This window comes from Argentina silus, assembly GCF_951799395.1.
Source record: "Argentina silus genome assembly, chromosome: 2".
Classification (NCBI taxonomy): domain Eukaryota; kingdom Metazoa; phylum Chordata; class Actinopteri; order Argentiniformes; family Argentinidae; genus Argentina; species Argentina silus.
In genome coordinates this window covers 15,685,390-15,706,477 of record NC_139656.1, presented here as the reverse complement: position 1 = coordinate 15,706,477, position 21,088 = coordinate 15,685,390, and the positions used below count along the sequence as shown (strand labels likewise).

At 42.1% G+C, this 21,088-nt stretch overlaps 1 protein-coding gene across 1 annotated transcript; it reads left to right on the top strand.

The window, feature by feature from the left end:
- Positions 1 to 5,057: 5,057 nt before the first annotated feature.
- Positions 5,058 to 19,840, top strand: pkp3b (plakophilin 3b; the record flags this gene model as incomplete). The annotated part of the gene is made up of 13 exons (XM_083665521.1): positions 5,058 to 5,283; positions 9,024 to 9,121; positions 9,634 to 10,289; positions 10,644 to 10,767; positions 11,074 to 11,278; positions 12,056 to 12,230; positions 12,354 to 12,471; positions 12,844 to 13,008; positions 14,896 to 15,078; positions 15,404 to 15,557; positions 17,094 to 17,289; positions 17,496 to 17,583; positions 18,716 to 19,840. 13 exons carry the CDS (start codon positions 5,058 to 5,060, stop codon positions 18,755 to 18,757), a joined length of 2,430 nt encoding a protein of 809 aa, XP_083521647.1. The 3' UTR covers positions 18,758 to 19,840.
- Positions 19,841 to 21,088: the final 1,248 nt, after the last annotated feature.

Below are 21,088 nucleotides of genomic sequence, written 5' to 3'. Positions count from 1 at the left end.
CTTTTGTTCACGACAATCATATCAGCTAACACACAGCTGTCAATCATATTCAGACCCCCGATGGGTGATCCCATCATCTCCTCTTCGTTATCTCAGAGTTAGCTCTAGCAAGGGTGCAGTCACTGTTTCAAAGGGTATCCAGGAAGAAGAAAGCTCCCTCTATGCTCTCATGGATTCCAGTGTGTCTTTACAGCCCATGCACAATGTGATCCAGGTGAGGCTTTAAATATGCCTTTGGCTTAAAGAATCCCTTTGAAGCCATGCACACTAACACAATGCCATTATGAACATACTGATATAATGTCAGTAGATACTTTGTTGATACTTCACACACAAAATACTCCTTAATTATTGTTGGTAAGGTATTTTGAGTATTTAGGGTTAGGGTATGTGTTTTAATAGATTCAGGTTTCCTACAGGCATGGATCATAATGTAGCCTGACACATACTGTAAGTCATTGTGGTCTAAACCCATCCTCTCACATTAAGGAATCACTATTTCACTCAGTAAAAGGGATTGAGTGACCCCAATTGACATCGAGCACACACTGACATGTTTACCTTGGACAAATGACAAACACCTGTCCTCTTGCAAAAGGACAGACGAGCAGACAAAAAGAAAGTCCTTTAGTCACAGAGATGATGGTACACACATTGTCATCACACATTTTATGCTTGGCATGAGAAATGTCACACATTTTTGATATGCAGAGTAACAAGGCATGGTAGAGAGGTGAAAGGATAAGTGTGTGTGTGTGTGTGTGTGTGTGTGTGTGTGTGTGTGTGTGTGTGTGTGTGTGTGTGTGTGTGTGTGTGTGTTTGTTTTGGAAGGACAAGATGGGTGTGTTCCCCATTAGGAACATGTGAGAAAATGGAACATGTGAGAAACACGTGCTGGAGCTGACACTGAAATAATGAAGAGGAGATGATGGGATCCCCCATCGGGAGTCTGAATATGATTGACAGCTGTGTGTTCGCTGATATGACTGTTGTGAACAGCAGACAGCCATGTCTGATTTATAGGCACCTCCTGGCACCTCCTATCTGTCCCTGATTCAAAATGTGGTTTTGGCAGTGCTGAACTAGCTGAAGAATGATAAGACCTTAACTTAGGGAGAATGATCTGGCTTTCATCAGCACAGTTCATCAACATTAGCATGCAAGTCAGCAACCATCAGTTTTTTTCACAGAAGTAGCCAATAACCCACAAACCATGTTTGCCCCATAGCATTATTGCCCTGATACTTCATGAAAAAGACCTATTAGGCACATATCAGCAATACACTTTGATGCAGAAATCGCTCTGCCAACATGTACTCTATCTTAAATAGCAATGACTTGATACCAGCTTTTTTTTTGTAAAGAGCTAACTAGATACAGTATTTGACTTTGTCAGCAGAAAGATACTGGAATGCTGATACAATGGTGCTAACATCTCAGAGTGCAGTGAAAACAACCCATTGCATGACCACACTGTTGCCTGGCTTTGGTTGGCCCACTCAAATTTGCACAGATGAGTGTGAGAATGAAGTAGTGGCTCATTCCTTCATGGCTTGTCAGACACTAGTTCTGGGTTTTTATCTGCATGAGGCCCTGTTAGGGCTCCCAACACAATCCCCCTATGTTACTGGCAACTAGCTCCACTGGATCTGCTTTCCTAAACCTAAATTGGTTGCTTATTATTACAAACTCCGAAAAATAGGGTTTGTTCAACCGTTCATGAAGTCAGATACTCAGTGAGGCTAGGTTACTGTTTCTCTGTGACCTGCCATGAGAGTCAAGGGCTCAGTTAGGCTGCTGTTGTATTAGTTCCAAAGCACACTCCGTGGCGGTTATTTTCTTAGGGAGAGTACACTGTCTAAGTTTACAGCTCAATCCCTTTTCCTAGGTTTCTATTTGTCTATGATGTGTCTGGAGACATCAACATCCTTAACAGTCTACCGGTGTGTATGACAAGAAATGTGTGTATCAGATAGTTCAGTGCAGTGTTGCAATGGATTTTGACCACCCAATGGCTAATCAGGGCCAGAGAGACTCCCAATGTGATGTCATCATTTCAAAGTAAAGAGCTGCCTATGTGATGACATCACCAACACTTGTTTTTGCGCCCACTGAGAACTGTGTGATTTGAGAAAGACTGAATTCAGCTTAGCTTGTGTCAATATCACAAACAGTTGAAAGAGGATAGAGGTACAGATCAAGATCAAATCAAGAACGTCTTGACTCTAACCCTAATCTCTTCAGGACTATAATAAATGTACATTTCTTTATGTCAGCCAAAGGGAGAGATATACAGTTAGGTATATATATATATTTGGACTCTGACACAATTTTTGTTATTTTAGCTGTTTAGCAAAACATATTCAAGTTACAGTTATATATGAATATGGGCTTAACAGACTCTCAGCTTTAATTTGAGGGTATTCACATCCAAATTGGAGGAAGGGTTTAGGAATTACAGTTCTTTAATATGTAGCCCCCTCTTTTTCAAGGGACCAAAAGTAATTGGACAATTGACTCAAAAACAGTTTCATGGACAGGTGTGGGCTATTCCTTTGTTATTTCTTTATCAATTAAGCAGGTAAAAGGTCTGAGTTGATTCCAAGTGTGGCATTTGCATTTGGAAGCTGTTGCTGTGAATGCACAACATGCGGTCAAATGAGCTCTCATTGCAAGTGAAACAGGCCATCCTTACGCTGCAAAAACAAAGAAATCCATCAGAGAAATAGCGGCAGCATTAGGAGTGGCCAAATCAACAGTTTGGTACATTCTGAGAGAAAAAGAATACAGTGGTGAGCGTGGCAACACAAAAAGGCCTGAATGTCCATGGAGGACAACAGTGGTGGATGATCACAGGATCCTTCACATGTTAAAGAAAAACCCCTTCACAACATCTAGCCAAGTGAAGAACACTCTCCAGGAGGTAGGCATACCATTATCCAAGTCTACCATAAAGAGAAGACTTCATAAGAGCAAATACAGAGGGTTCACCACAAGGTGCAAACCATTCATAAGCCTCAAGAATAAAAAGGCCAGATTAGACTTTGCCAAAAATCTAAACAGCATTGGAACAGCATTCTTTGGACAGATGAAACTAAGATCAACCTGTACCAGCATGATGGGAAGAAAAAAGTAAGCACGAAGCAAACCACATCATCTATAAAACACAGTGGAGGCAGTGTGATGGCATGGGCATGCATGGCTTCCAATGAAACTGGGTCACTAGTGTTTATTGATGATGTGACAGAAGACAGAAGCAGCCGGATGAATTCTGAAGTGTTTAGGGAAATACTGTCTGCTCAGATTCAGCCAAATTCAGCAAAGTTGATTAGACAGCGCTTCACAGTACAGATCGACAATGACCCAAAACATACTGCGAAAGCAACCCAGGAGTTTTTTAAGGCAAAGAAGCGGAATATTCTACAATGGCTGAGTCAATCACCTGATCTCATCCTGATCGAGCATGTATTTCACTTGCTGAAGACAAAACTAAAGGCAGAAAGACCCACGAACAAACAACTGAAGACAGCTGCAGTAAAGGCCTGGCAAAGCATCACAAAGGAGGAAACCCAGCATTTGGTGATGTCCATGGATTCCAGACTTCAGGCAGTCATTGCCTGCAAAGGATTCTCAACAAAGTATAAAAAATGAACATTTTATTTATGATTATGTTAATTTGTCCAATTACATTTGAGCCCCTGAAAATAGGGGACTGTGTATAAAAATGGTATGGTTTCATACGATATTTTTGTTCAACCCCTTGAATTAAAGCTGAAAGTCTGCACTTCAATTGCATCTCGATTGTTTAATTTCAAATCCATTGTGGTGGTGTACAGAGCCAAAATTATGAAAATTGTGTCACTGTCCAAATATTTCCGGACCTAACTGTATGTTTGGGAATGCATGAAGTGTTTTTTCTGGTTGAATGCACCAGCACAGAGAGCATAGAGCTGATCCCAGTGTGTTGCATCTTCAACCATCCTCGAGCCACATGCTGACACACTCTTCCATCAGTTACCTTGACAGGCCCAGACAGGGTCATCAGACAGGAAGTTGCACACACTACATTATCATTGAGAGCAGTCAGGTCCTGAGTAGACACATAGTACATGACGCAGAGTACATGCTACAGTTAATTGTATGCCCTCAACACACACACACACACACACACACACACACACACACACACACACACACACACACACACTTCCCATCCTCTCATCTTCGTCAGGTCAGTGTGGGGGGGAGCACACAAGGTAGGGTTCAGACTATAGGCACTCTGCAGTCTAAAACAACCGCCTCCCAAAAAGGGCTGAGATTTCAGAAAAAGACAGCAGACTGGTTGGAGCTAACTGAAGAGGACACAACATTTTTGACCATATTTACTGAGGATACCTAAATCTGTTATGACGGTGAGCCAGTTAATTCCTCGATTGAGATTGAGGTCGATTATGGATAATTAGATGTGGTTTCAAATGTTAAGGCCTTTGCATAACATCAGAGATACCTAAAACTACGATAGGTTTTGTACGGCCAAGAAAAATGACAAGATAGCGCAGATGGTTTAAAGGTCTTAGATGGCTCCTAGAGTTCTTCAGAGAATATCCACAAGCAATTAAATGTAACAATGATTCAACATCAACTCAATGATGGTAAAACGAAGGATACAAGACATACTGCAGTATACTTCTAATGACATATCTTGTTTCAAATACGGCAGTGAAATTGATCTAATTCGTATGGCAAAAGTTTATGAGGGTGCGTAACAGAAGAAAAACTCCGCCTAGCGCTTGCCTCGGGACAAGCATCTGACTGACTATTCAGTCCACAGAGAAGGTTGCCAAGGGCAGAACATCGTGCGTGCAGTCGTGCTGGGGCACGGTTTACCTGTCTGCCTCTTAGAATAATAAGAGTTGAATGCCTGATTATTTAATTTTATCCAGGATCTGGGCGTCATTTACACAAGAGTAACAAACAAGGAACTCTCTTTGAGGAAGGATTATCTATCCCTCAATCACATTTAGGATTACCTTTTGAATTTCTTTGTTTGTATCGTAATGAGTGCCATTGTGGCCGCCGAAGGCTGCTTTCTGTCTGCCCTGCAGCCCAACACTTCGGTCACCACTTATGCAGTCCCCTCCGATGTACAGATTGGACCAGGGGGTACAATATCGGACGAGATGGCAAAGGCAAAGAGGGTACAGCAACAAGTCCAGATGCGCCTTGCCGAAAAGAAGTCCTCCTCTCTTCCACGGTTGAACGGCTCGCACCTCGTCTCCCTAGGTGGGCACATTTATATCTATTGATTTATGCAAACGTTGGAAAGTTTATTCATCTGCGTTACACATTCATTTCAAAACTGTGTGCGGAGACCAGATAAGATACGCATGTGGAAAACCTCTGAAATTCCATAAATGACTCGCTTGTGGAGGATGCCCTTTAGTCCAGCATAGGTTGAAGCTCTTGATAATGATAATGATCAATGGTTTTCACTTTGATATCCTACACATACATATTTTAAATGTGGATTGTGCATTGGTACATAACCAGTCAATGTAAATGAGTATTATAACTGTAAATAATACATATATAATACGTATTATAATATATATATACACGTAATAATATTTTGTCCTAATCAGTGAAACAAGTCCTGTTGAAACTGCTCTGATACAAAGCTTTTCAGTTAGGGGCTTGCTTGGGCAGTGGTCCACTGCAGATGAGCTATCAACCAGCAAGGAGGATATTACTCTTGAGTGACTGGTATACAAAGCATTTAGTTGAATGGTATGAGACTGACACCCACCCTCTGTTAATCACATCGAATTGTTATGAGTAAATGAGAGCGTATTTGCAGACAGTGATTTCGCCTTTGGACACACTCCAACAGAGTAAAACTTAGACCTTCCTCCCTCAGTGGTGTCATTAAAACAAAGCCTTGCAGGCATTTGGACTGCAAAACAATAGATCTGACCAGTATTCCTCACATAGCTTCAGCCATGGGTATGTCCATATGCCAAGACAATTCCATTCAGCATAGAGCTGATCGTTCATGCCGCAGAATTGAATTGAATTTATAGTGATTATGTACTATAGTGTATGAGAAGTCCTCTTCTCTTAGCAGTTTACAATATGTGTAATTCTGAATAACATAATTAAGTCACTATTACTACCTTATTACTACCATATTAGTGCATATAAATATATATTATTCCTACCATGAGAGCAATTCCCTTGGTTTGGCATTCTTGAGGTACCTTGAGGCTCTGGATTCTATAGCACAGTGTGAAATTGAAGCCTACTACGATTATACCCATGCTTATGAAGAAAGTGACAGTCAGTCAGTATACAGCCATGGCCCATAAGTGACAAAATACAAAAACAAATATTCAGTCTGATCTTCTGAACATTGTGCTGGATAATATAGCACTTATGGGTTTAAAAGTATTATTTTAAGTTTAGGACTAATTGGAGGGGCATTTTCTCACAGGATTCCTGAAACTGGTTGCTCGGTTTAGAGAGTGACCTCCTTTACAAGAGTGAAAACTAAAATGACAGCCTCAGGCAGGTGGTTTAGTGGGACACGTGTTGAGCATGACAATTTAAGATGAATATTACCTGACAGTTCACTTGGTGTCTGTATTGTTTACCTTATGTTACTGCGGTTGAAATGTTGTATTCTCTTTCCAATTGAGTCGCTCAGATAGTCCCATCCATGTACAGTAACAATGTAGGTTATAGAACACAACTCGTCATAACAGTAATTTGTTAAAACCTATGAAAAACCTTCAAGATGTACAAATACATGCTAAATCTGCTTGACAGTATTGTCATCAAACTTGCTAGTTGTAGTGGCTATCTATAACTTCAAACTCTGGTAAAAAAAACACATTTCTGACTTAATCTCAAAATCCTCATTGTATCCTCTGATGTATGGAAAATTCCTGTCCATTCAGCTCTTCAGAATGGTTATCGGTGGCCTGAGCTACTCAGCTCATGTTCTATTTTGGACAGGGTTGAGTGGGCTGGGGTTGGGTTGGGTATTGTGGCCAGATGGTGTATCTGGAAGACGAACGTGTAACACCAACTTATAAATCACTCAACTGCCTGCCTATGTTTTGCAATAAGTAGGAGAAAAAAAAAGTGGTTTGGAAAACGAGGCAGTTGATTATAGTAATAAACTTTAATTAAGAGACGTATTTGATTGAAAACATACATTTCATTCAGCAGCAAGTACAGTACCTTCTCCCATTAAATTTGTGTTTGAGTGTGTGTAAGAATGTGTGTGTGTGTGTGTGTGTGTGTGTGTGTGTGTGTGTGTGTGTGTATGTGTGTGTGTGTGTGTGTGTGTGTGTGTGTGTGTGTGTGTGTGTGTGTGCATGTGCATGTGCGTGTGCGTGGGCACTTGGGATGGGTGATATCCACCTTTTCCTATTCACAATATTACTTTAGAAAATATCATGATATATAATAACATCGTTCATTGCTGAAGTATAGTGGAGACATGCCAGCGTGAGCAAAAGTTTAAGCACTTTTGCAGAGTGTTTTCTGTAAGAGAACAATATGTTATGTACCAAAGATCACGATATTCAATATATCGAATATAGGCCTAACCCTAGTGCATACACATGTGCGTGTGTCTTGCAACTCATATAATGACTTATTGTGGAGGGGAAGTACTGTAGGGAATATGATTATTGGAGAGAAGTGTACTGTAGGTTAGGCTACTCAACCTAAAAGGGGTACTATAGATAACATAATCTCAAATTACTTGCATGACGACATTATACAAAAGAGAGACATCCCACTGTTGCCATGGTTATACTGTAGAGCATATACATATACTACACACATAGGGAAAAGCTCATTTCTATGACCCAATGTCCTAGACAGAGGGAAGATAGTGTAACATTAACCTGCAAAGTGTAGAACGGACCATGCTGGCAAGCTGGACAGAGCCAATTCTGTTCATCAAACTAACCCAACAAAGCTCCCCTTTGGTTTCCTTCCTAACAGTTATCTTAAAGAGATTTCTAGATAGTTCAGATGAACACTATTTAAGTAAATCTGTTTATTTTAACTGTCTTCTGTGACTGTAGTACACATACCTTTGACCTGGCAGAATTTGTCTGTTCAGTGTCAGCCCTCAGGCATGCAATCCTCCCACTTATTCACAGAGTTAACCCTCAATACACAGAGTGAGCTAGTTTAGCTTTAGCTAATTCATCTAGTGGTCATTATGCTTTTAGCATTTTGGCGGTATGAATGAGGCCAGTGTCAGTTCCCATTTACTTCATAACAAAGGGTCTAACCCAGAGGTATGCTAGCTTGCTTCTTGATTAGTCTGACATCATCCTGGTTCCTCCCTCAATGGTTGTATCTCATGAGTGCAGCTCCAGTTTCTAGCTAACCCCCTCCCTTAAACCTGAGGTATTGTGCACATTTTTACATCTGTTTCTTCTCTTAGTGTATGGTAGAGGATCTTTGACGGTGTTGTATGGTTATAAGACGTGGATGGTGGACTGTGCTGCAGTCTTAGAAACCTGTGACACAGAGAAAATGGTCATCTGAGCAGGTTACAAAGGTTTTTAAATGAGTGTCCTTTAAATGCAGAAGTCCTTTAAATGCTGTAGAGTTCACTTAGATTATCTAACCCTATCCTGGGATGTCCATGTAGACTTTGATTGGTCAAAAGTAGAACAGCAGAATATTTTCTCAGCAGATTGAGGTCTTTTGGTGCCAGCTATGAAATCTTGGACCGACTGTATTCTATTCTTTCATGATTCATTCAGAAGGGTTAGGGTTACAGTATGATAGTTTGGTACAACAATATTTTCGTACAACCAAAAAATAAGGTTTGGATTTGAGTCATTGTTTTTTTTACCCAAAGATGACCAGGTGTCTTGCAAGATACTATATAATACATACAGTATGATATGGCAAAGCAAATGTAACATTATATGTAGGAAGTTGTTGTTTCATTCACTGTCTAAGACATGGTCTACTTCTATATCCACATGTAGACCACAGTGGCTCATCCACAATGAGATACAACTCCTACAACCCTGGTGGATTCAGCTCCAAATCCATGATATACAACACAGGGAGCAGGACAATGGCTGTGAGTATGGTCTCATATCCTGTTTGTTGTTTTTTCCCCTAATAATAAATCACCAATACTCCAACAGCCTCAAAGTCCTGCTTTTCCTTCTGAATGCTCTATGACCCCTGTCTGTGATAAAAAAACAGGGTACGAGAGGTGTATTTGATAGATGGGTGATGAGCTCCACAGTCCTTCCACAGTGACACACTTCACAGCTGCACCCTGGCCTCACATACATGCAGTATTTCACAGGATCCCTCCATGACTAAGTTTAGAAGCTGAGGCACAGCCACAAGAACCTCTCAACAGGATTCTGCTTGGAGCAGCTAAAAAACATCCAACTCATAACCTCAACATTAGGCAAAACAAAAGAGCAGACCTGGGTCAAAATAGCATTGTTTTCTTTTCATTACCTTAAGTTTGATGCGCTTGATTTGCCCAGCACAATCGAGCCAATGGATTGCTTTTCTAAGCAAACTATGTAGATAATCTAGGGCTATATTGTAGTTCTCTCTCTGTCTGTCCTTCAGGTGCCCCCCCAGTCTCAGTATTCTGGAGGGTTCTCATCTCGCTCCGCCGTAGAGACCAGCCACAGGTACAGAATGAGCCAGGCAGCAGGCGCCAACACTGCCTACTATCACCATGACGACATCCACCTGGGCGGCTACCAGACCAGCCGGGCACGCACCACCAGGTCCAGGTCTGTGTGCCAGGCTGATCAGGAGGCAGCCTCTCTGGGTCTGCTCACCCTGCCCCTGCCCAAGCACCCACAGCCCTCCGCCGTCGCCAGCTGGGTGGCAGGGGATGGCATGGTCTCTGAGTGCCACTCCTACCATGGAGGCATACCCGCCCCGGAGACCATGCGGCGCACCCTCAGCGGGACCCTGGCACGAGGCGGTGGTGGAGGATGGAGGGAGGCGGAGCTGTACCAGCACTCCTACAAAGGCCCCGCCCACCGCACAATCAGTCGCATCAATAACAGACAGCAGCAGCACCTGAGCTCAGGGTCGGGTCATTGGCAGCAGGTGTCAGGTGGTGGGGGCTCCAGCAGTGTATTTGGAGGGGCACAGTACCAGAACTCCCTACGACGGGCAGCCTCCCTCCGAAGTATGAAGAGTGTGGGCAAAGGCATAGACGTGCCTGACGGGGGCAGGGACTCAGCTGACAGCAACACGAAACTGGGAGGGTGAGAGATGCGTGCCCTGTCCTAACCTAATAAAGGAAAATGAAAATACCTGTACACTGTATTCTTCTCATGTGTCTGGGTGTCCCATAGGAGCAGGATTGAGTGTGCGTGTATTTTCTTTCTTCATTGCTATTGTTTTGTACCCTGCATCTGGCCATGTTTTTGGATGTGTGTACACTAGCCCTTTACTGTCCAAATCTCATAGAAAAACATCCAACCTCACATGAACAGACTCAGGCATACACACAATTAGTTGTATAACTTTAATAGGTTTTAACCTCCCCTCTCTCTGCCTTCCGTGTGTGTGTGTGTGTGTGTGTGTGTGTGTGTGTGTGTGTGTGTTTGTGCATACAGGATGCACAGTCTAGACATGGCCACAGCGGTCAGCTACCTCTCCATATCTGACACGGCCATGCAGGTGCTGGGAGCAGCCTACATCCAGCATCAGTGTTACCATAGCAGTGATGCCAAGAACCAGGTAACAGCTCATTTCATTCAAGTCCATCAGGTAATTGGCCATTCACAATCTAAATGACTGTATCTATCAGAATTTCATTGCCCAGAATATGACATATACAACCATATTGTTACAACAACAACAAAAAAAATAAAAATAAAAATTGAATATGCTGTTTTAATAATGTTTGTCATGTTATGAGATTACTATAATATTATGTTTGTTGTGTTGTGTTTCATGTTATGGTTCAAATCAGCCTAATAATAATGTGCAGTATACAGTAGTCAGTGATCCACCTGCTTGCCTCCCCCTGACCCACGTGGCCAGGTGCGTCTGCTGAAGGGGATCCCTGCCCTGGTGCAGCTGTTCAGCAGTGAGAGCCAAGAGGTCCAGCGCTATGCCACCGGTGCCACACGCAACCTCATCTATGAGAACATGGACAACAAGGCGACTCTGATAGAGGCTGGGGGTATCACTAAACTTATCAGCGCCCTGAAGGAACCTGACGAGGAACTTCGCAAGAACATCACTGGTATGGTCATTGGTAGAACTATGTTATGGAAATATGGTACAAATATGCTAGAGAGACCATGGTAGTTAGAGTGCTATATTAACTGTTTGGACATTAGAACAGAAATCATATGAGATGCTGAGGATCATTCAGTGATACGGGTAAACGTCTTTGTAATGTTTTGCAGATTGTGCAAGTCTACAGGTATATTGAGTATATTTATAAATGTGATTAGCTCAGCAGTGATTCGGTTTAGGAGCCAGATAGCGATTGCCTTGTAAGTGGGTCAACCTGGGAAGTAAAGAATGCCCTGTAATTTGAGGAAACTCTGATCCTTGAGCCTTAGCCATTGAAAGGACTGGCATCATTTCCCAGCAGCCTTTGTCTTTCGTTTGAGTCGGGGCTATCTCCTTCACTGAGTAAACAGTCCTTGAAATTCCTGGATCCTCTGTTTGAACATTCCCCAGGGTCAATGGCACTTCAGAGAGCGAGAGTGTGCTGCTCTGATTGGAGAGTGTGTGGCTGGTTGAATCAGTCTGTGGTGAAATAGGATGTGATGGTTGATATATTCTATCATATCTTATCTATAGGCTATGTTAGCCTTTAGACTGTTGCAAGTTCTATTCTGGCATTATATAGCATGTCACAGATTCTCTTTGTGAATCCTTTAGATGTAGTAAGTTATAAGTCTCCAAATGCCATCCTGGTCAGGATTCAGTCTATTGCAAATGCTAATCTTTTATTGACCAGTATGAATCTACCAGTGCCAGACCCTCTCTCTCTCCTCCTCTCCTGCAGGTATTTTGTGGAACCTGTCATCTAAGGACAGTCTGAAGGAGAAGCTGGCCAGAGAGACGTTGCCTGAGCTGACAGAAAGAGTACTGGTGCCTCTGTGCAGCGGGTGGGACTCTGGCCTGATCCATCAGAGTCCATCTGAGGCAGACATCTTCTACAACACTACAGGGTGCCTGAGGTAGCAATACTTATCTAGCTACATTATCTATGTTTACACACATCGGCTGATAGAGATATACATACTGCCACAAATGGACAAACACACACACAACATGTCTCTATCTTCTTCTTCATCCCCCAGGAACCTGAGCTCAGTGAATGAGAGGACGAGACAGCTGATGAGGGAGATGCGAGGCTTGGTGGACTCTCTGGTCGCCTACATCCAACACTCCATCCAGGATGAGAAGGCAGAGGACAAGGTAAGCCTCAGCTCAGCTCTGCCTTCTCAGCTCTGCTTGTTCTACCCGGGGCTCAATTTTTAAATGTATTTTAGTATATTGTATTGCTAATATTTGGTGCATGTCTCTGTTTCAACTTTTTTCCTGATTAAATTAGACAAATCAAACAAGTCTCATTTATCGAGTAGTCAGAGTGAGATACCTCACAAATATGGCTGCACAGTACCCCATCAATTGCACTGTGTATTCAGCTACCATGGCTTACTCACCTTTCAGAGCCAAACTGTTTATGCTCAGCCCTATCTGCTGTGCTGTGTCTTATGTAACTCATGCTGCTCTGAGAGACAATAGCTCTGTGTTCTCTCTCTCAGTCGGTCTTTCTCTCTGCTGCAGGGGGTAGAGAATGCAGTGTGTGTCCTCAGGAACCTGTCTTATCAGCTGTACAGTGAAATCCCGCCCTCTGCACTACTGCGCCTGGAGGGGCCCACTAGGGCCAGAGCTACCCATGAGAGAGAGGCCATTGGCTGTTTCACACCACAGAGCAAGAAAGCAAAGGAGGTGGGTGTCATATGCACCAGGAAGACCCAAGGGGAATATCATGTTACTTTGGGGAACAATAAGCGCCAATGACTGTGAATGGAGGGTTAACATCAAGACCACTGAAACATATACAGCTCTGGAAAATATTAAGAGACCACTGCAAAATTATCAGTTTCTCTGGTTTTACTATTTATAGGTATGTGTTTGAGTAATTTTTGTTTTAATCTATAAACTACTGACAACATTTCTCCCAAATTCCAAATAAAAATATTATCATTTAGAGCATTTATTTGCAGAAAATGACAACTGGTCAAAATAACAAAAAAGATGCAGTGTTTTCAGATCTCGAATAATGCAAAGAAAATAAAAAAAAGTTCATATTAATTTTTAAACAACACAATACTAATGTTTTAACTTAGGAAGAGTTCAGAAATCAATATTTGGTGGAATAACCCTGATTTACAATCACAGCTTTCATGCGTCTTGGCATGCTCTCCACCAGTCTTTCACATCGCTGTTGGGTGACTTTATGCCACTCCTGGCACAAAAATTCAAGCAGCTTGGCTTTGTTTGACGGCTTGTGACCATCCATCTTCCTCTTGATCACATTCCAGAGGTTTTCAATGGGGTTCAGGTCCGGAGATTGGGCTGGCCATGACAGGGTCTTGATCTGGTGGTCCTCCATCCACACCTTGATTGACCTGGCTGTGTGGCATGGAGCATTGTCCTGCTGGAAAAAACAATCCTCAGAGTTGGGGAACATTGTCAAGGCAGAAGGAAGCAAGTTTTCTTCCAGGACAACTTTGTACGTGGCTTGATTCATGCGTTCTTCACAAAGACAAATATGCCCGATTCCAGCCTTGCTAAAGCACTCCCAAATCATCACCGATCCTCCACCAAATTTCACAGTAGGTGCGAGGCACTGTGGCTTGTAGGCCTCTCCAGGTCTCCGACGGCCAGGTGTTTGGCAAAGCTGAAAATTGGACTCATCAGAGAAGATGACCTTACTCCAGTCCTCTACGGTCCAATCCTTATGGTCTTTTGCAAACCTCAGCCTGGCTCTTCTTTGCTTCTCGTTGATGAAGGGCTTTTTTCTAGCTTTGCACGACTTCAGCCCTGCCCCTAGGAGCCTGTTTCGAACCGTCCTCGCCGTGCACTTCACCCCAGCTGCCGTTTGCCATTCTTTTTGTAGGTCACTTGATGTCATCATACGGTTGTTGAGTGACATTCGAATGAGTTGGCGGTCATCCCGGTGAGTGGAGAGTCGTTTTTGCCCTCTGCCGGTCTGTAGCTTTGTTGTCCCTAATGTCTTCTGCTTGACCTTGTTCTTATGAACCGCCGTCTTTGAAATTTTAAGGATGGAAGCAACCTGACACTCACTGTATCCCTCTGCCAGTAAAGCCAGAATTGAACCCTTCTTTTCCTCACTCAAAACTCTTTTGGCATGGTTATTTTTTTACTTTTGAGGTACTACTAGCACTGTTTTTGCCATCCAGCTGGTCATATTGCAAGAGGATAGTGATGACCACAGCAGTGGTTTTTAAACTTTTCCTCATTAAATAAGATTTGGTTCAGGTGATCACCTAATCAGTACCTCATTAAGTAGAATGAGGTGTGCCTGTATTGGAATTCAACAGAGACTGGAATGGAATGGCTGCCATACATGTAGAGATGCTGATTTAAAGAAATTGGAGTGGTCTCTTAATTTTTCCAGAGTTGTATGTTCTCATACAAGCCTTAATGGATATAGAATATGGTAAAGAAAAAAATTATGGTAAAGAAAAAATGTCTTTCTCTGTTTCTTTCACTCTCTCTGTGTCTCTTTGTCTCAGTTTCTTTCTCTCTCTCTCTCTCTCTCTCTCTCTAACTACCCTATCCCCTCTTTCTCTCCCTGATCTCTAATAGCGACAGAACCAGGAATTGTCCACCTTCTCAGAGGTGGCGAAACAGCCAAGGGGGGCAGAGTGGCTGTGGCACCCCCAGGTGGTGGGGCTGTATAACCGTGTGCTGCAGCACTGTGAGACAAACACAGCCACGAGAGAAGCTGCAGCTGGAGCTCTGCAGAACATCACTGCCGGAGAGGCTAGGGTAGGCCCCGTCTCACAGGCTGACCTGTGTCTACCCATCATTCATACCAACTACCAAGTTTGATTCACTTTATTTATATTTTATTAATCTCCAACTGACAATCAGACCAACATAAAATATGATATATACTGTTACTGCATAATTCCATGGACTTTCCATGGACATTCCATTGACCTCGCCACCCTTTCCTCTCTTGGTGAACATGTGTTTGACAGATTCTAACATTAAGATTAAACTTGTTTAATAATTAGTTGTGAACTAGTGTGTACTCAAACTCCAAAACCATTAATGTTGAATTCCCCCTTCCTCCCTGTCTGTGCATCAGTGGGCGTCAGTGCTGAGCCGTGTAGCTCTGGAGCAGGAACGGATGCTGCCTGTGGTGTTGGACCTCCTGCAGACACACAGTGACCTGGAGCTGCGCTCCCTCACGGGCCTCCTCAGGAACCTGTCCCGCCACTGCAAGAACAAGGATGACATGGGTGAGACTCAACCCCCCCCCAGTAGCCACACCTGTACCATTCTACTATATCTTTATCTCTCTCAGAAACCTCACCCCACAATTCCACAATTATCAAACATCAAGTCTTTCTATTGCAAAATAAGTCAATCACCCTTACTGTTTCTGTATAGTCCCTTCCACCCACAACCCTGTCTCCATACACCTCATACTGTGCATAAAATAACCCATCACAGTGGTGAGACACCTCTTAAACTGGATGGGACCAATTGCGGGCCCAATCTCTGTTTTAATTTGATATGTTTAGATGTCTGATCAGTCACTTAATGCCATATGTCACTGGAAAGGTGGGAATCTTGGCTTGCTAATGGTGCTATAACATCTTTGTTTTTGGTGATGGCACAAATGACATCACCTTCCACATATGGGCAGCGCTTCCACTCGCAGCAACCCAAAATGGAGACTGCCAACAATCGGATTGTTCTGAATACTAAAAAATATTAGAGAACATACACATGTTTGGTACTGGTTGAAACAGGACAGTCTATTGGTTATAAGTAGCAGGTCAATGTTGTTTTCTGTGAAAATTAAGTGAATCTACAGCCTAAGTGTTGAGATGTTGATTTTGCGTTTAATTTTTTCAAACAACAAACATGTCATAACATTAACCACTGTCTGTGTTTGATCAGACCTCATATATAGGGTATGTAGTTATTTATTAGGTTGTCATAAACATAACCAGCATAGTTATGCTGTGATCAGACACAGATTGAGTGTGTGAGCACTCTAAACGCGCAACACAAGTCACTCCATGGAAAGCGTGCTGTATACGCCAGTTTACAATGTTCTCTGTGTTGAAGCAGACACTTGTAGCTACAGGCTGTGAAACATTGGCTTGTAGCCAATGAGAACGATATCTGGGTCAACAGGATGTGATTTTCAAATCAGGAGGTGAGAAGGTGATTATTGTTCATATTACTGTGCTTTATTGTATATAGTTGATTTATGTGTTGTTGTTTTTTGATAGTCATACAGAATTTTCTACAGTTGGGTGGATTGATAGGTTTTATAGATTTTTCTAATCTTTGCAGATCTCTATGGTTCTAAAAGAAAGTAAAGCGAGGTTTCAAGGGAACCACTCACAAAAGGCCTATAACTTTCTGTTAGCAGTAGCAACACAATTATTGTGCACACACGTTATTGAGAAGTTGCTGAGGCACCATGAAGTGCCTTCAGCTCTTATGACCTGTAGTAGGCTTGTCAATGTTCTGTGGAAGACGACTTTGAAAATGAAAAAAATACATTTCAGATATTTTATTTGCACTTGTCATGTCTCCTTGTCATGTTATTCTGAACTATGATCTGAGCATATCCACACAAACTTCAATGTGTTACCTATTAAATGGCATGCTTTTGCATCTGATCATCATATTTCTACTGTTATAAGTAGTATAACAGTATGGGCATGGTTTATAGGCGGAAATTCGTCAAATAGGGCAGGCTTCAGATAACTTCAATGTTCTTTATGCTTATCTTGCTTTCTCTTTCCCCTCTCAAGCTACTAAGGTAATTAACGTACTAGTGGCCAAGCTCCCCAGCGATGGCCACCAGAAGGAACCCTCCAGTGAAGTGGTCATTAACATATGTGGAGCCCTCAACAACCTTGTCACTGGTAGCTCCCTGGCCGCCAGAGACATCTCCTACTTTGATGGCCTCCCAAAACTGGTTGCCATTAAGACTTCCCATGACAACAGGTTAGTAAGCAGTGACTTTTTTGTCTGGACATTCTGTTTTGTTATGTCATTCACTGCCTCACTGGTTGCCATTAAGACGTCCCATGACAATAGGATTGTAAGCAATCAATCTTTTTTTTTATGTTTCATCTGTGTTTTTGTTTTTGTTATTCACTGCCTCTGCTGCTTATTGGCAATTTCCTGTTTGGCTGCGTGTGCTACTGTAGCTCAGGGAAGCTGAAGGCTGCCAAGGCTGCTTCCACAGTGCTATGCAACATGTTCCAGTACAACAAGCTACACAAGGACTACAAACAGGTGAGGGCAATAACTAGTACACCTTAGCACAGAAATCATGAAAGATTAAACTTGAGGTCAGGAAACTGGGGGAGTCATTTTGGTCTCTCGCTATTGTGCATGGCCTTCTGACCTTTTGTCTTGTCCAGATGTTTTATGTTATTTTCATATCCCCACCCGTTCTCTCTCCCTGTAGTTTCCAGCCCCCCTCTCCCCTCCTTCACCTCCTCCTTCCCCCTTGAATGCCTCAGATGTCCCCCATGGTCCTTTGGCACAGCAAATGCAAATATTTTCTCTTAAGCTGTTAATGATTACATTTTCGTGGAAGTGAATTTTGCTGTGGCTTGAAGGAATCATCATGCTCATGCAGTTACCAGTGAGAGTTTATGACAAACCAATAATCAGTTAGAGTTTACGTATTTTAGACTCTCCTTTTACAGTTTGCTTTGCTTCAGGGGTTTTACTGGAATGGTTTGACAAGGTCAGTAAAACACCTGAAGGTTGAGGCTTGGTCAACCACAAGGAGAGAATTTAGTATTTTTATAGAGGAGCCTAACTGATCCAGTGGCATAATCCCTGTGTGTGTTTTCTGTCTGCATTATTTCTGATTTCATTTTATTTCTGTACACATTTTTCCCACATCGATCCATTTATGTTTGTGTCTATATCTCTGTGTTTGTGTGTGTATGAGTGTTGTGGTTAGTGGTAACCTGGCATGTTTTGTTTGTGTTAGGTTGTATGTGGTTTGTTTGTTAGTTGTCTAGTAGCCATTTGTTTGTATTCATTTGCCTTCATTTGCCTTCATTTTCACTCTCAACTGTGTGCTAGTAAACCTCTTTCATATGTTCAGTTTGTCCTGTGGCTTCTGTCTGAAGTGGCCTTTCATCCTTGGTCAGAGAGATGGAATGTGTGGAATCTAACTGTCAGTGGAATGCTGGGACTGGGAGTGGTCTTATTGTCTCCTGCCAGATGATGCCTCTGTCTTTTCCCTATGTGTCTTCAGCTGACACCTGTAAAAAATGTTTGTCCCTTCTTTGTGCCCTCTTTGTCTCACACAATAACAAAACAAGAGTCTTAAATCTTATTGCCCTAACCCTCATCACTGAAAATGACAAGTAATCTGGCTCGTGGCCATTTCTCTTCTGTTTTGCAGAAGGGGTTCACAAGGCGTGACTTCACTGACATGGCTATTTAGAGCAGACTGCCTCACTAGTTGACTGGATTAACGTTCTGGACCGACTGGTTCAGTCAGAAGGAGGACCCCCCAAAATGAAGCTGCCACTTCTGGTCTCTATCAGATTCTGCGATGGAATGTTAATGCTTTGAATGAATGTACCGCTAAGGATTTTGAGGAGGAGATATTTTCAGGGGAATTGTTTTGAATCTGTTGGATTTTATTGGCCCAGAAAAAAAGGACTTGACGATCAGATTGATATTCGTGTTGATGGTGATGTCCGTGAGAATGTGTTGAATGTGTATGGAATGAGTGGGATTGCCTCTTCAGATGTACAGTTTCAAGAGGAACAGGTTGATGTGTGTGTGTGTGTGTGTGTGTGTGTGTGTGTGTGTGTGTGTGTGTGTGTGTGTGTGTACTGTGGAGTGGACCTATCCCATAAAAGGCAGTGGGTGCCTCTCATCTTCCATCTCTGATTCCACATGGAGGCAGCCTACAAATCCAACAGTACAGTGAATAAACCTCTCTAATCTCCATTCCTGTTGCTTGGTGTTCCTGCAGTACTATGGTTGAGTTCACTTTTCTATCTAATATAGAGGCTGTGTTCTCTTCTATAGATGCTTCAAGGAAATTAGCGGTATAGGATGGGATACTACCAAACTCAAAGCTGCTTGTTCATCCTGATACCATGTTTTCATGTACTATTCAAGAGGTCACCTCTGTTATTTTCCCTCCCAAATAGCTAGAGTACAGTAAGTGACAGTTTGAACAATAAACAACATCTGATATTAGTTGTTACCAGTGTATCGTTCTAGTGAATTGGAATTTCTTTTGTTTCAGGTTTGTCTCAAGTTTTTGTAGTATAAATTTCCATTGTTATGTGACAAGGATATGTTAGTGGGTTTAGATAGCCAATGGATTTGGACAATTGAAAGTGTGGGTTTTTCAACCCTCTGCTTATCTTACACCTCCCTCAAAGGTCAGAGTCACACATTGTTTCATAATCATACACCCACCATGCCTCTGTGAAATTCACTCAACCTTGTGTCATTGACTAAGTATGACTCTGTAATGGTGACATCCAAATAAAGCTCTGAGGAGTGTTGAAGGTATGACTCGACTCTCATTCTTCTTCGCAAATGCATTACTAAATGGTTTATACATGTTAACTACTGCATTAATACATGTAAATTCATGTCAAAATTGTTCTGTCAAAGATTTTTACTTATCTGAGTATTTTGTATCTATTACAGAGTACAATGATGTCATACCAGAATTTGCCGACCTATCATATTCAATAGCGAGACTGCACACAAAATCTGAACAAATTGAATTTCGATAATGATGAAATGCAATAATCAGGGTTAATGTTTGATTTTGAAGTAAAGCAAATTATTTTTTACTTAAGTAGATTTTATAAGCTACTTTTTTACTTGTACTCGAGTTATTTACGAAATGTTTACTTTTACTTGAGTAAAATTTCACTTAAGTAACAGTACTTCTACTTGAGTAGAATATTTCAGTTTACCAACTGACCCACACATGATTAGTTAGCATGCGAGTGAAGCAGAGAAGAGTTGGAGGGATGTGAGTGATACAAGGGAGTTAACCCAAGCCTGAGGTCACAGCAGACATGCCATTACCTCACTGCATTATTCATCTGCATGGGCTGGTTCAGTCTCAGTGTGCCAGTTTTAGGTTACAGTACCAGAGGTAAATGTTGGTCTTAGTGTGGTCTTGGCTAAGGTTTTAATTTTATTTCCATATTAAATGATACTTTGACAGTACAGTCTTCACTGATGCAAACAACTCCTGTTTTTTAATGTAATCTTGATTTTTAGACAAACTGTTAACATTGTTTGAGTAATATAATATCTTCAGTGTTGCACATGGTATTTAGATATGGAGCTAGTACTATTATGAACAGTTAGCTTATGTTTTCTCTTGTGGGAAGAAGTGTCCTCAGTAGGCGTACACACATGGGAGGGGTGGGGGTAGATAATAGTTTAGAGTTTACTGTCCTCAGTGTGACAGGGTATTATGTGGTGAACTGTGGCCAGCAGGGTAAAGAGCCTCTCCGGGAATCCTTGGGAAAATGGCGGGGGAGTAGAAGGATCAGAGAAAGAGCAAAACACAGGCTAACCCTCTTAAGAAGCCACAGAATGCAGACAGTAGGTTTTCTCTTAGTGTTATCTCCTCTGAGATCAAACAGCGGTCAACAGAGAAGGACAGTAGAGGAGGAAAGTGGTACAGTAGTGAGAGAGAGACAAAGAAAATGTAGAGAGAAAGTAAAATCGTTGAACAGATCTACCATTATTTTGTCTGACATTTACATACACAAATGCTAAGAAC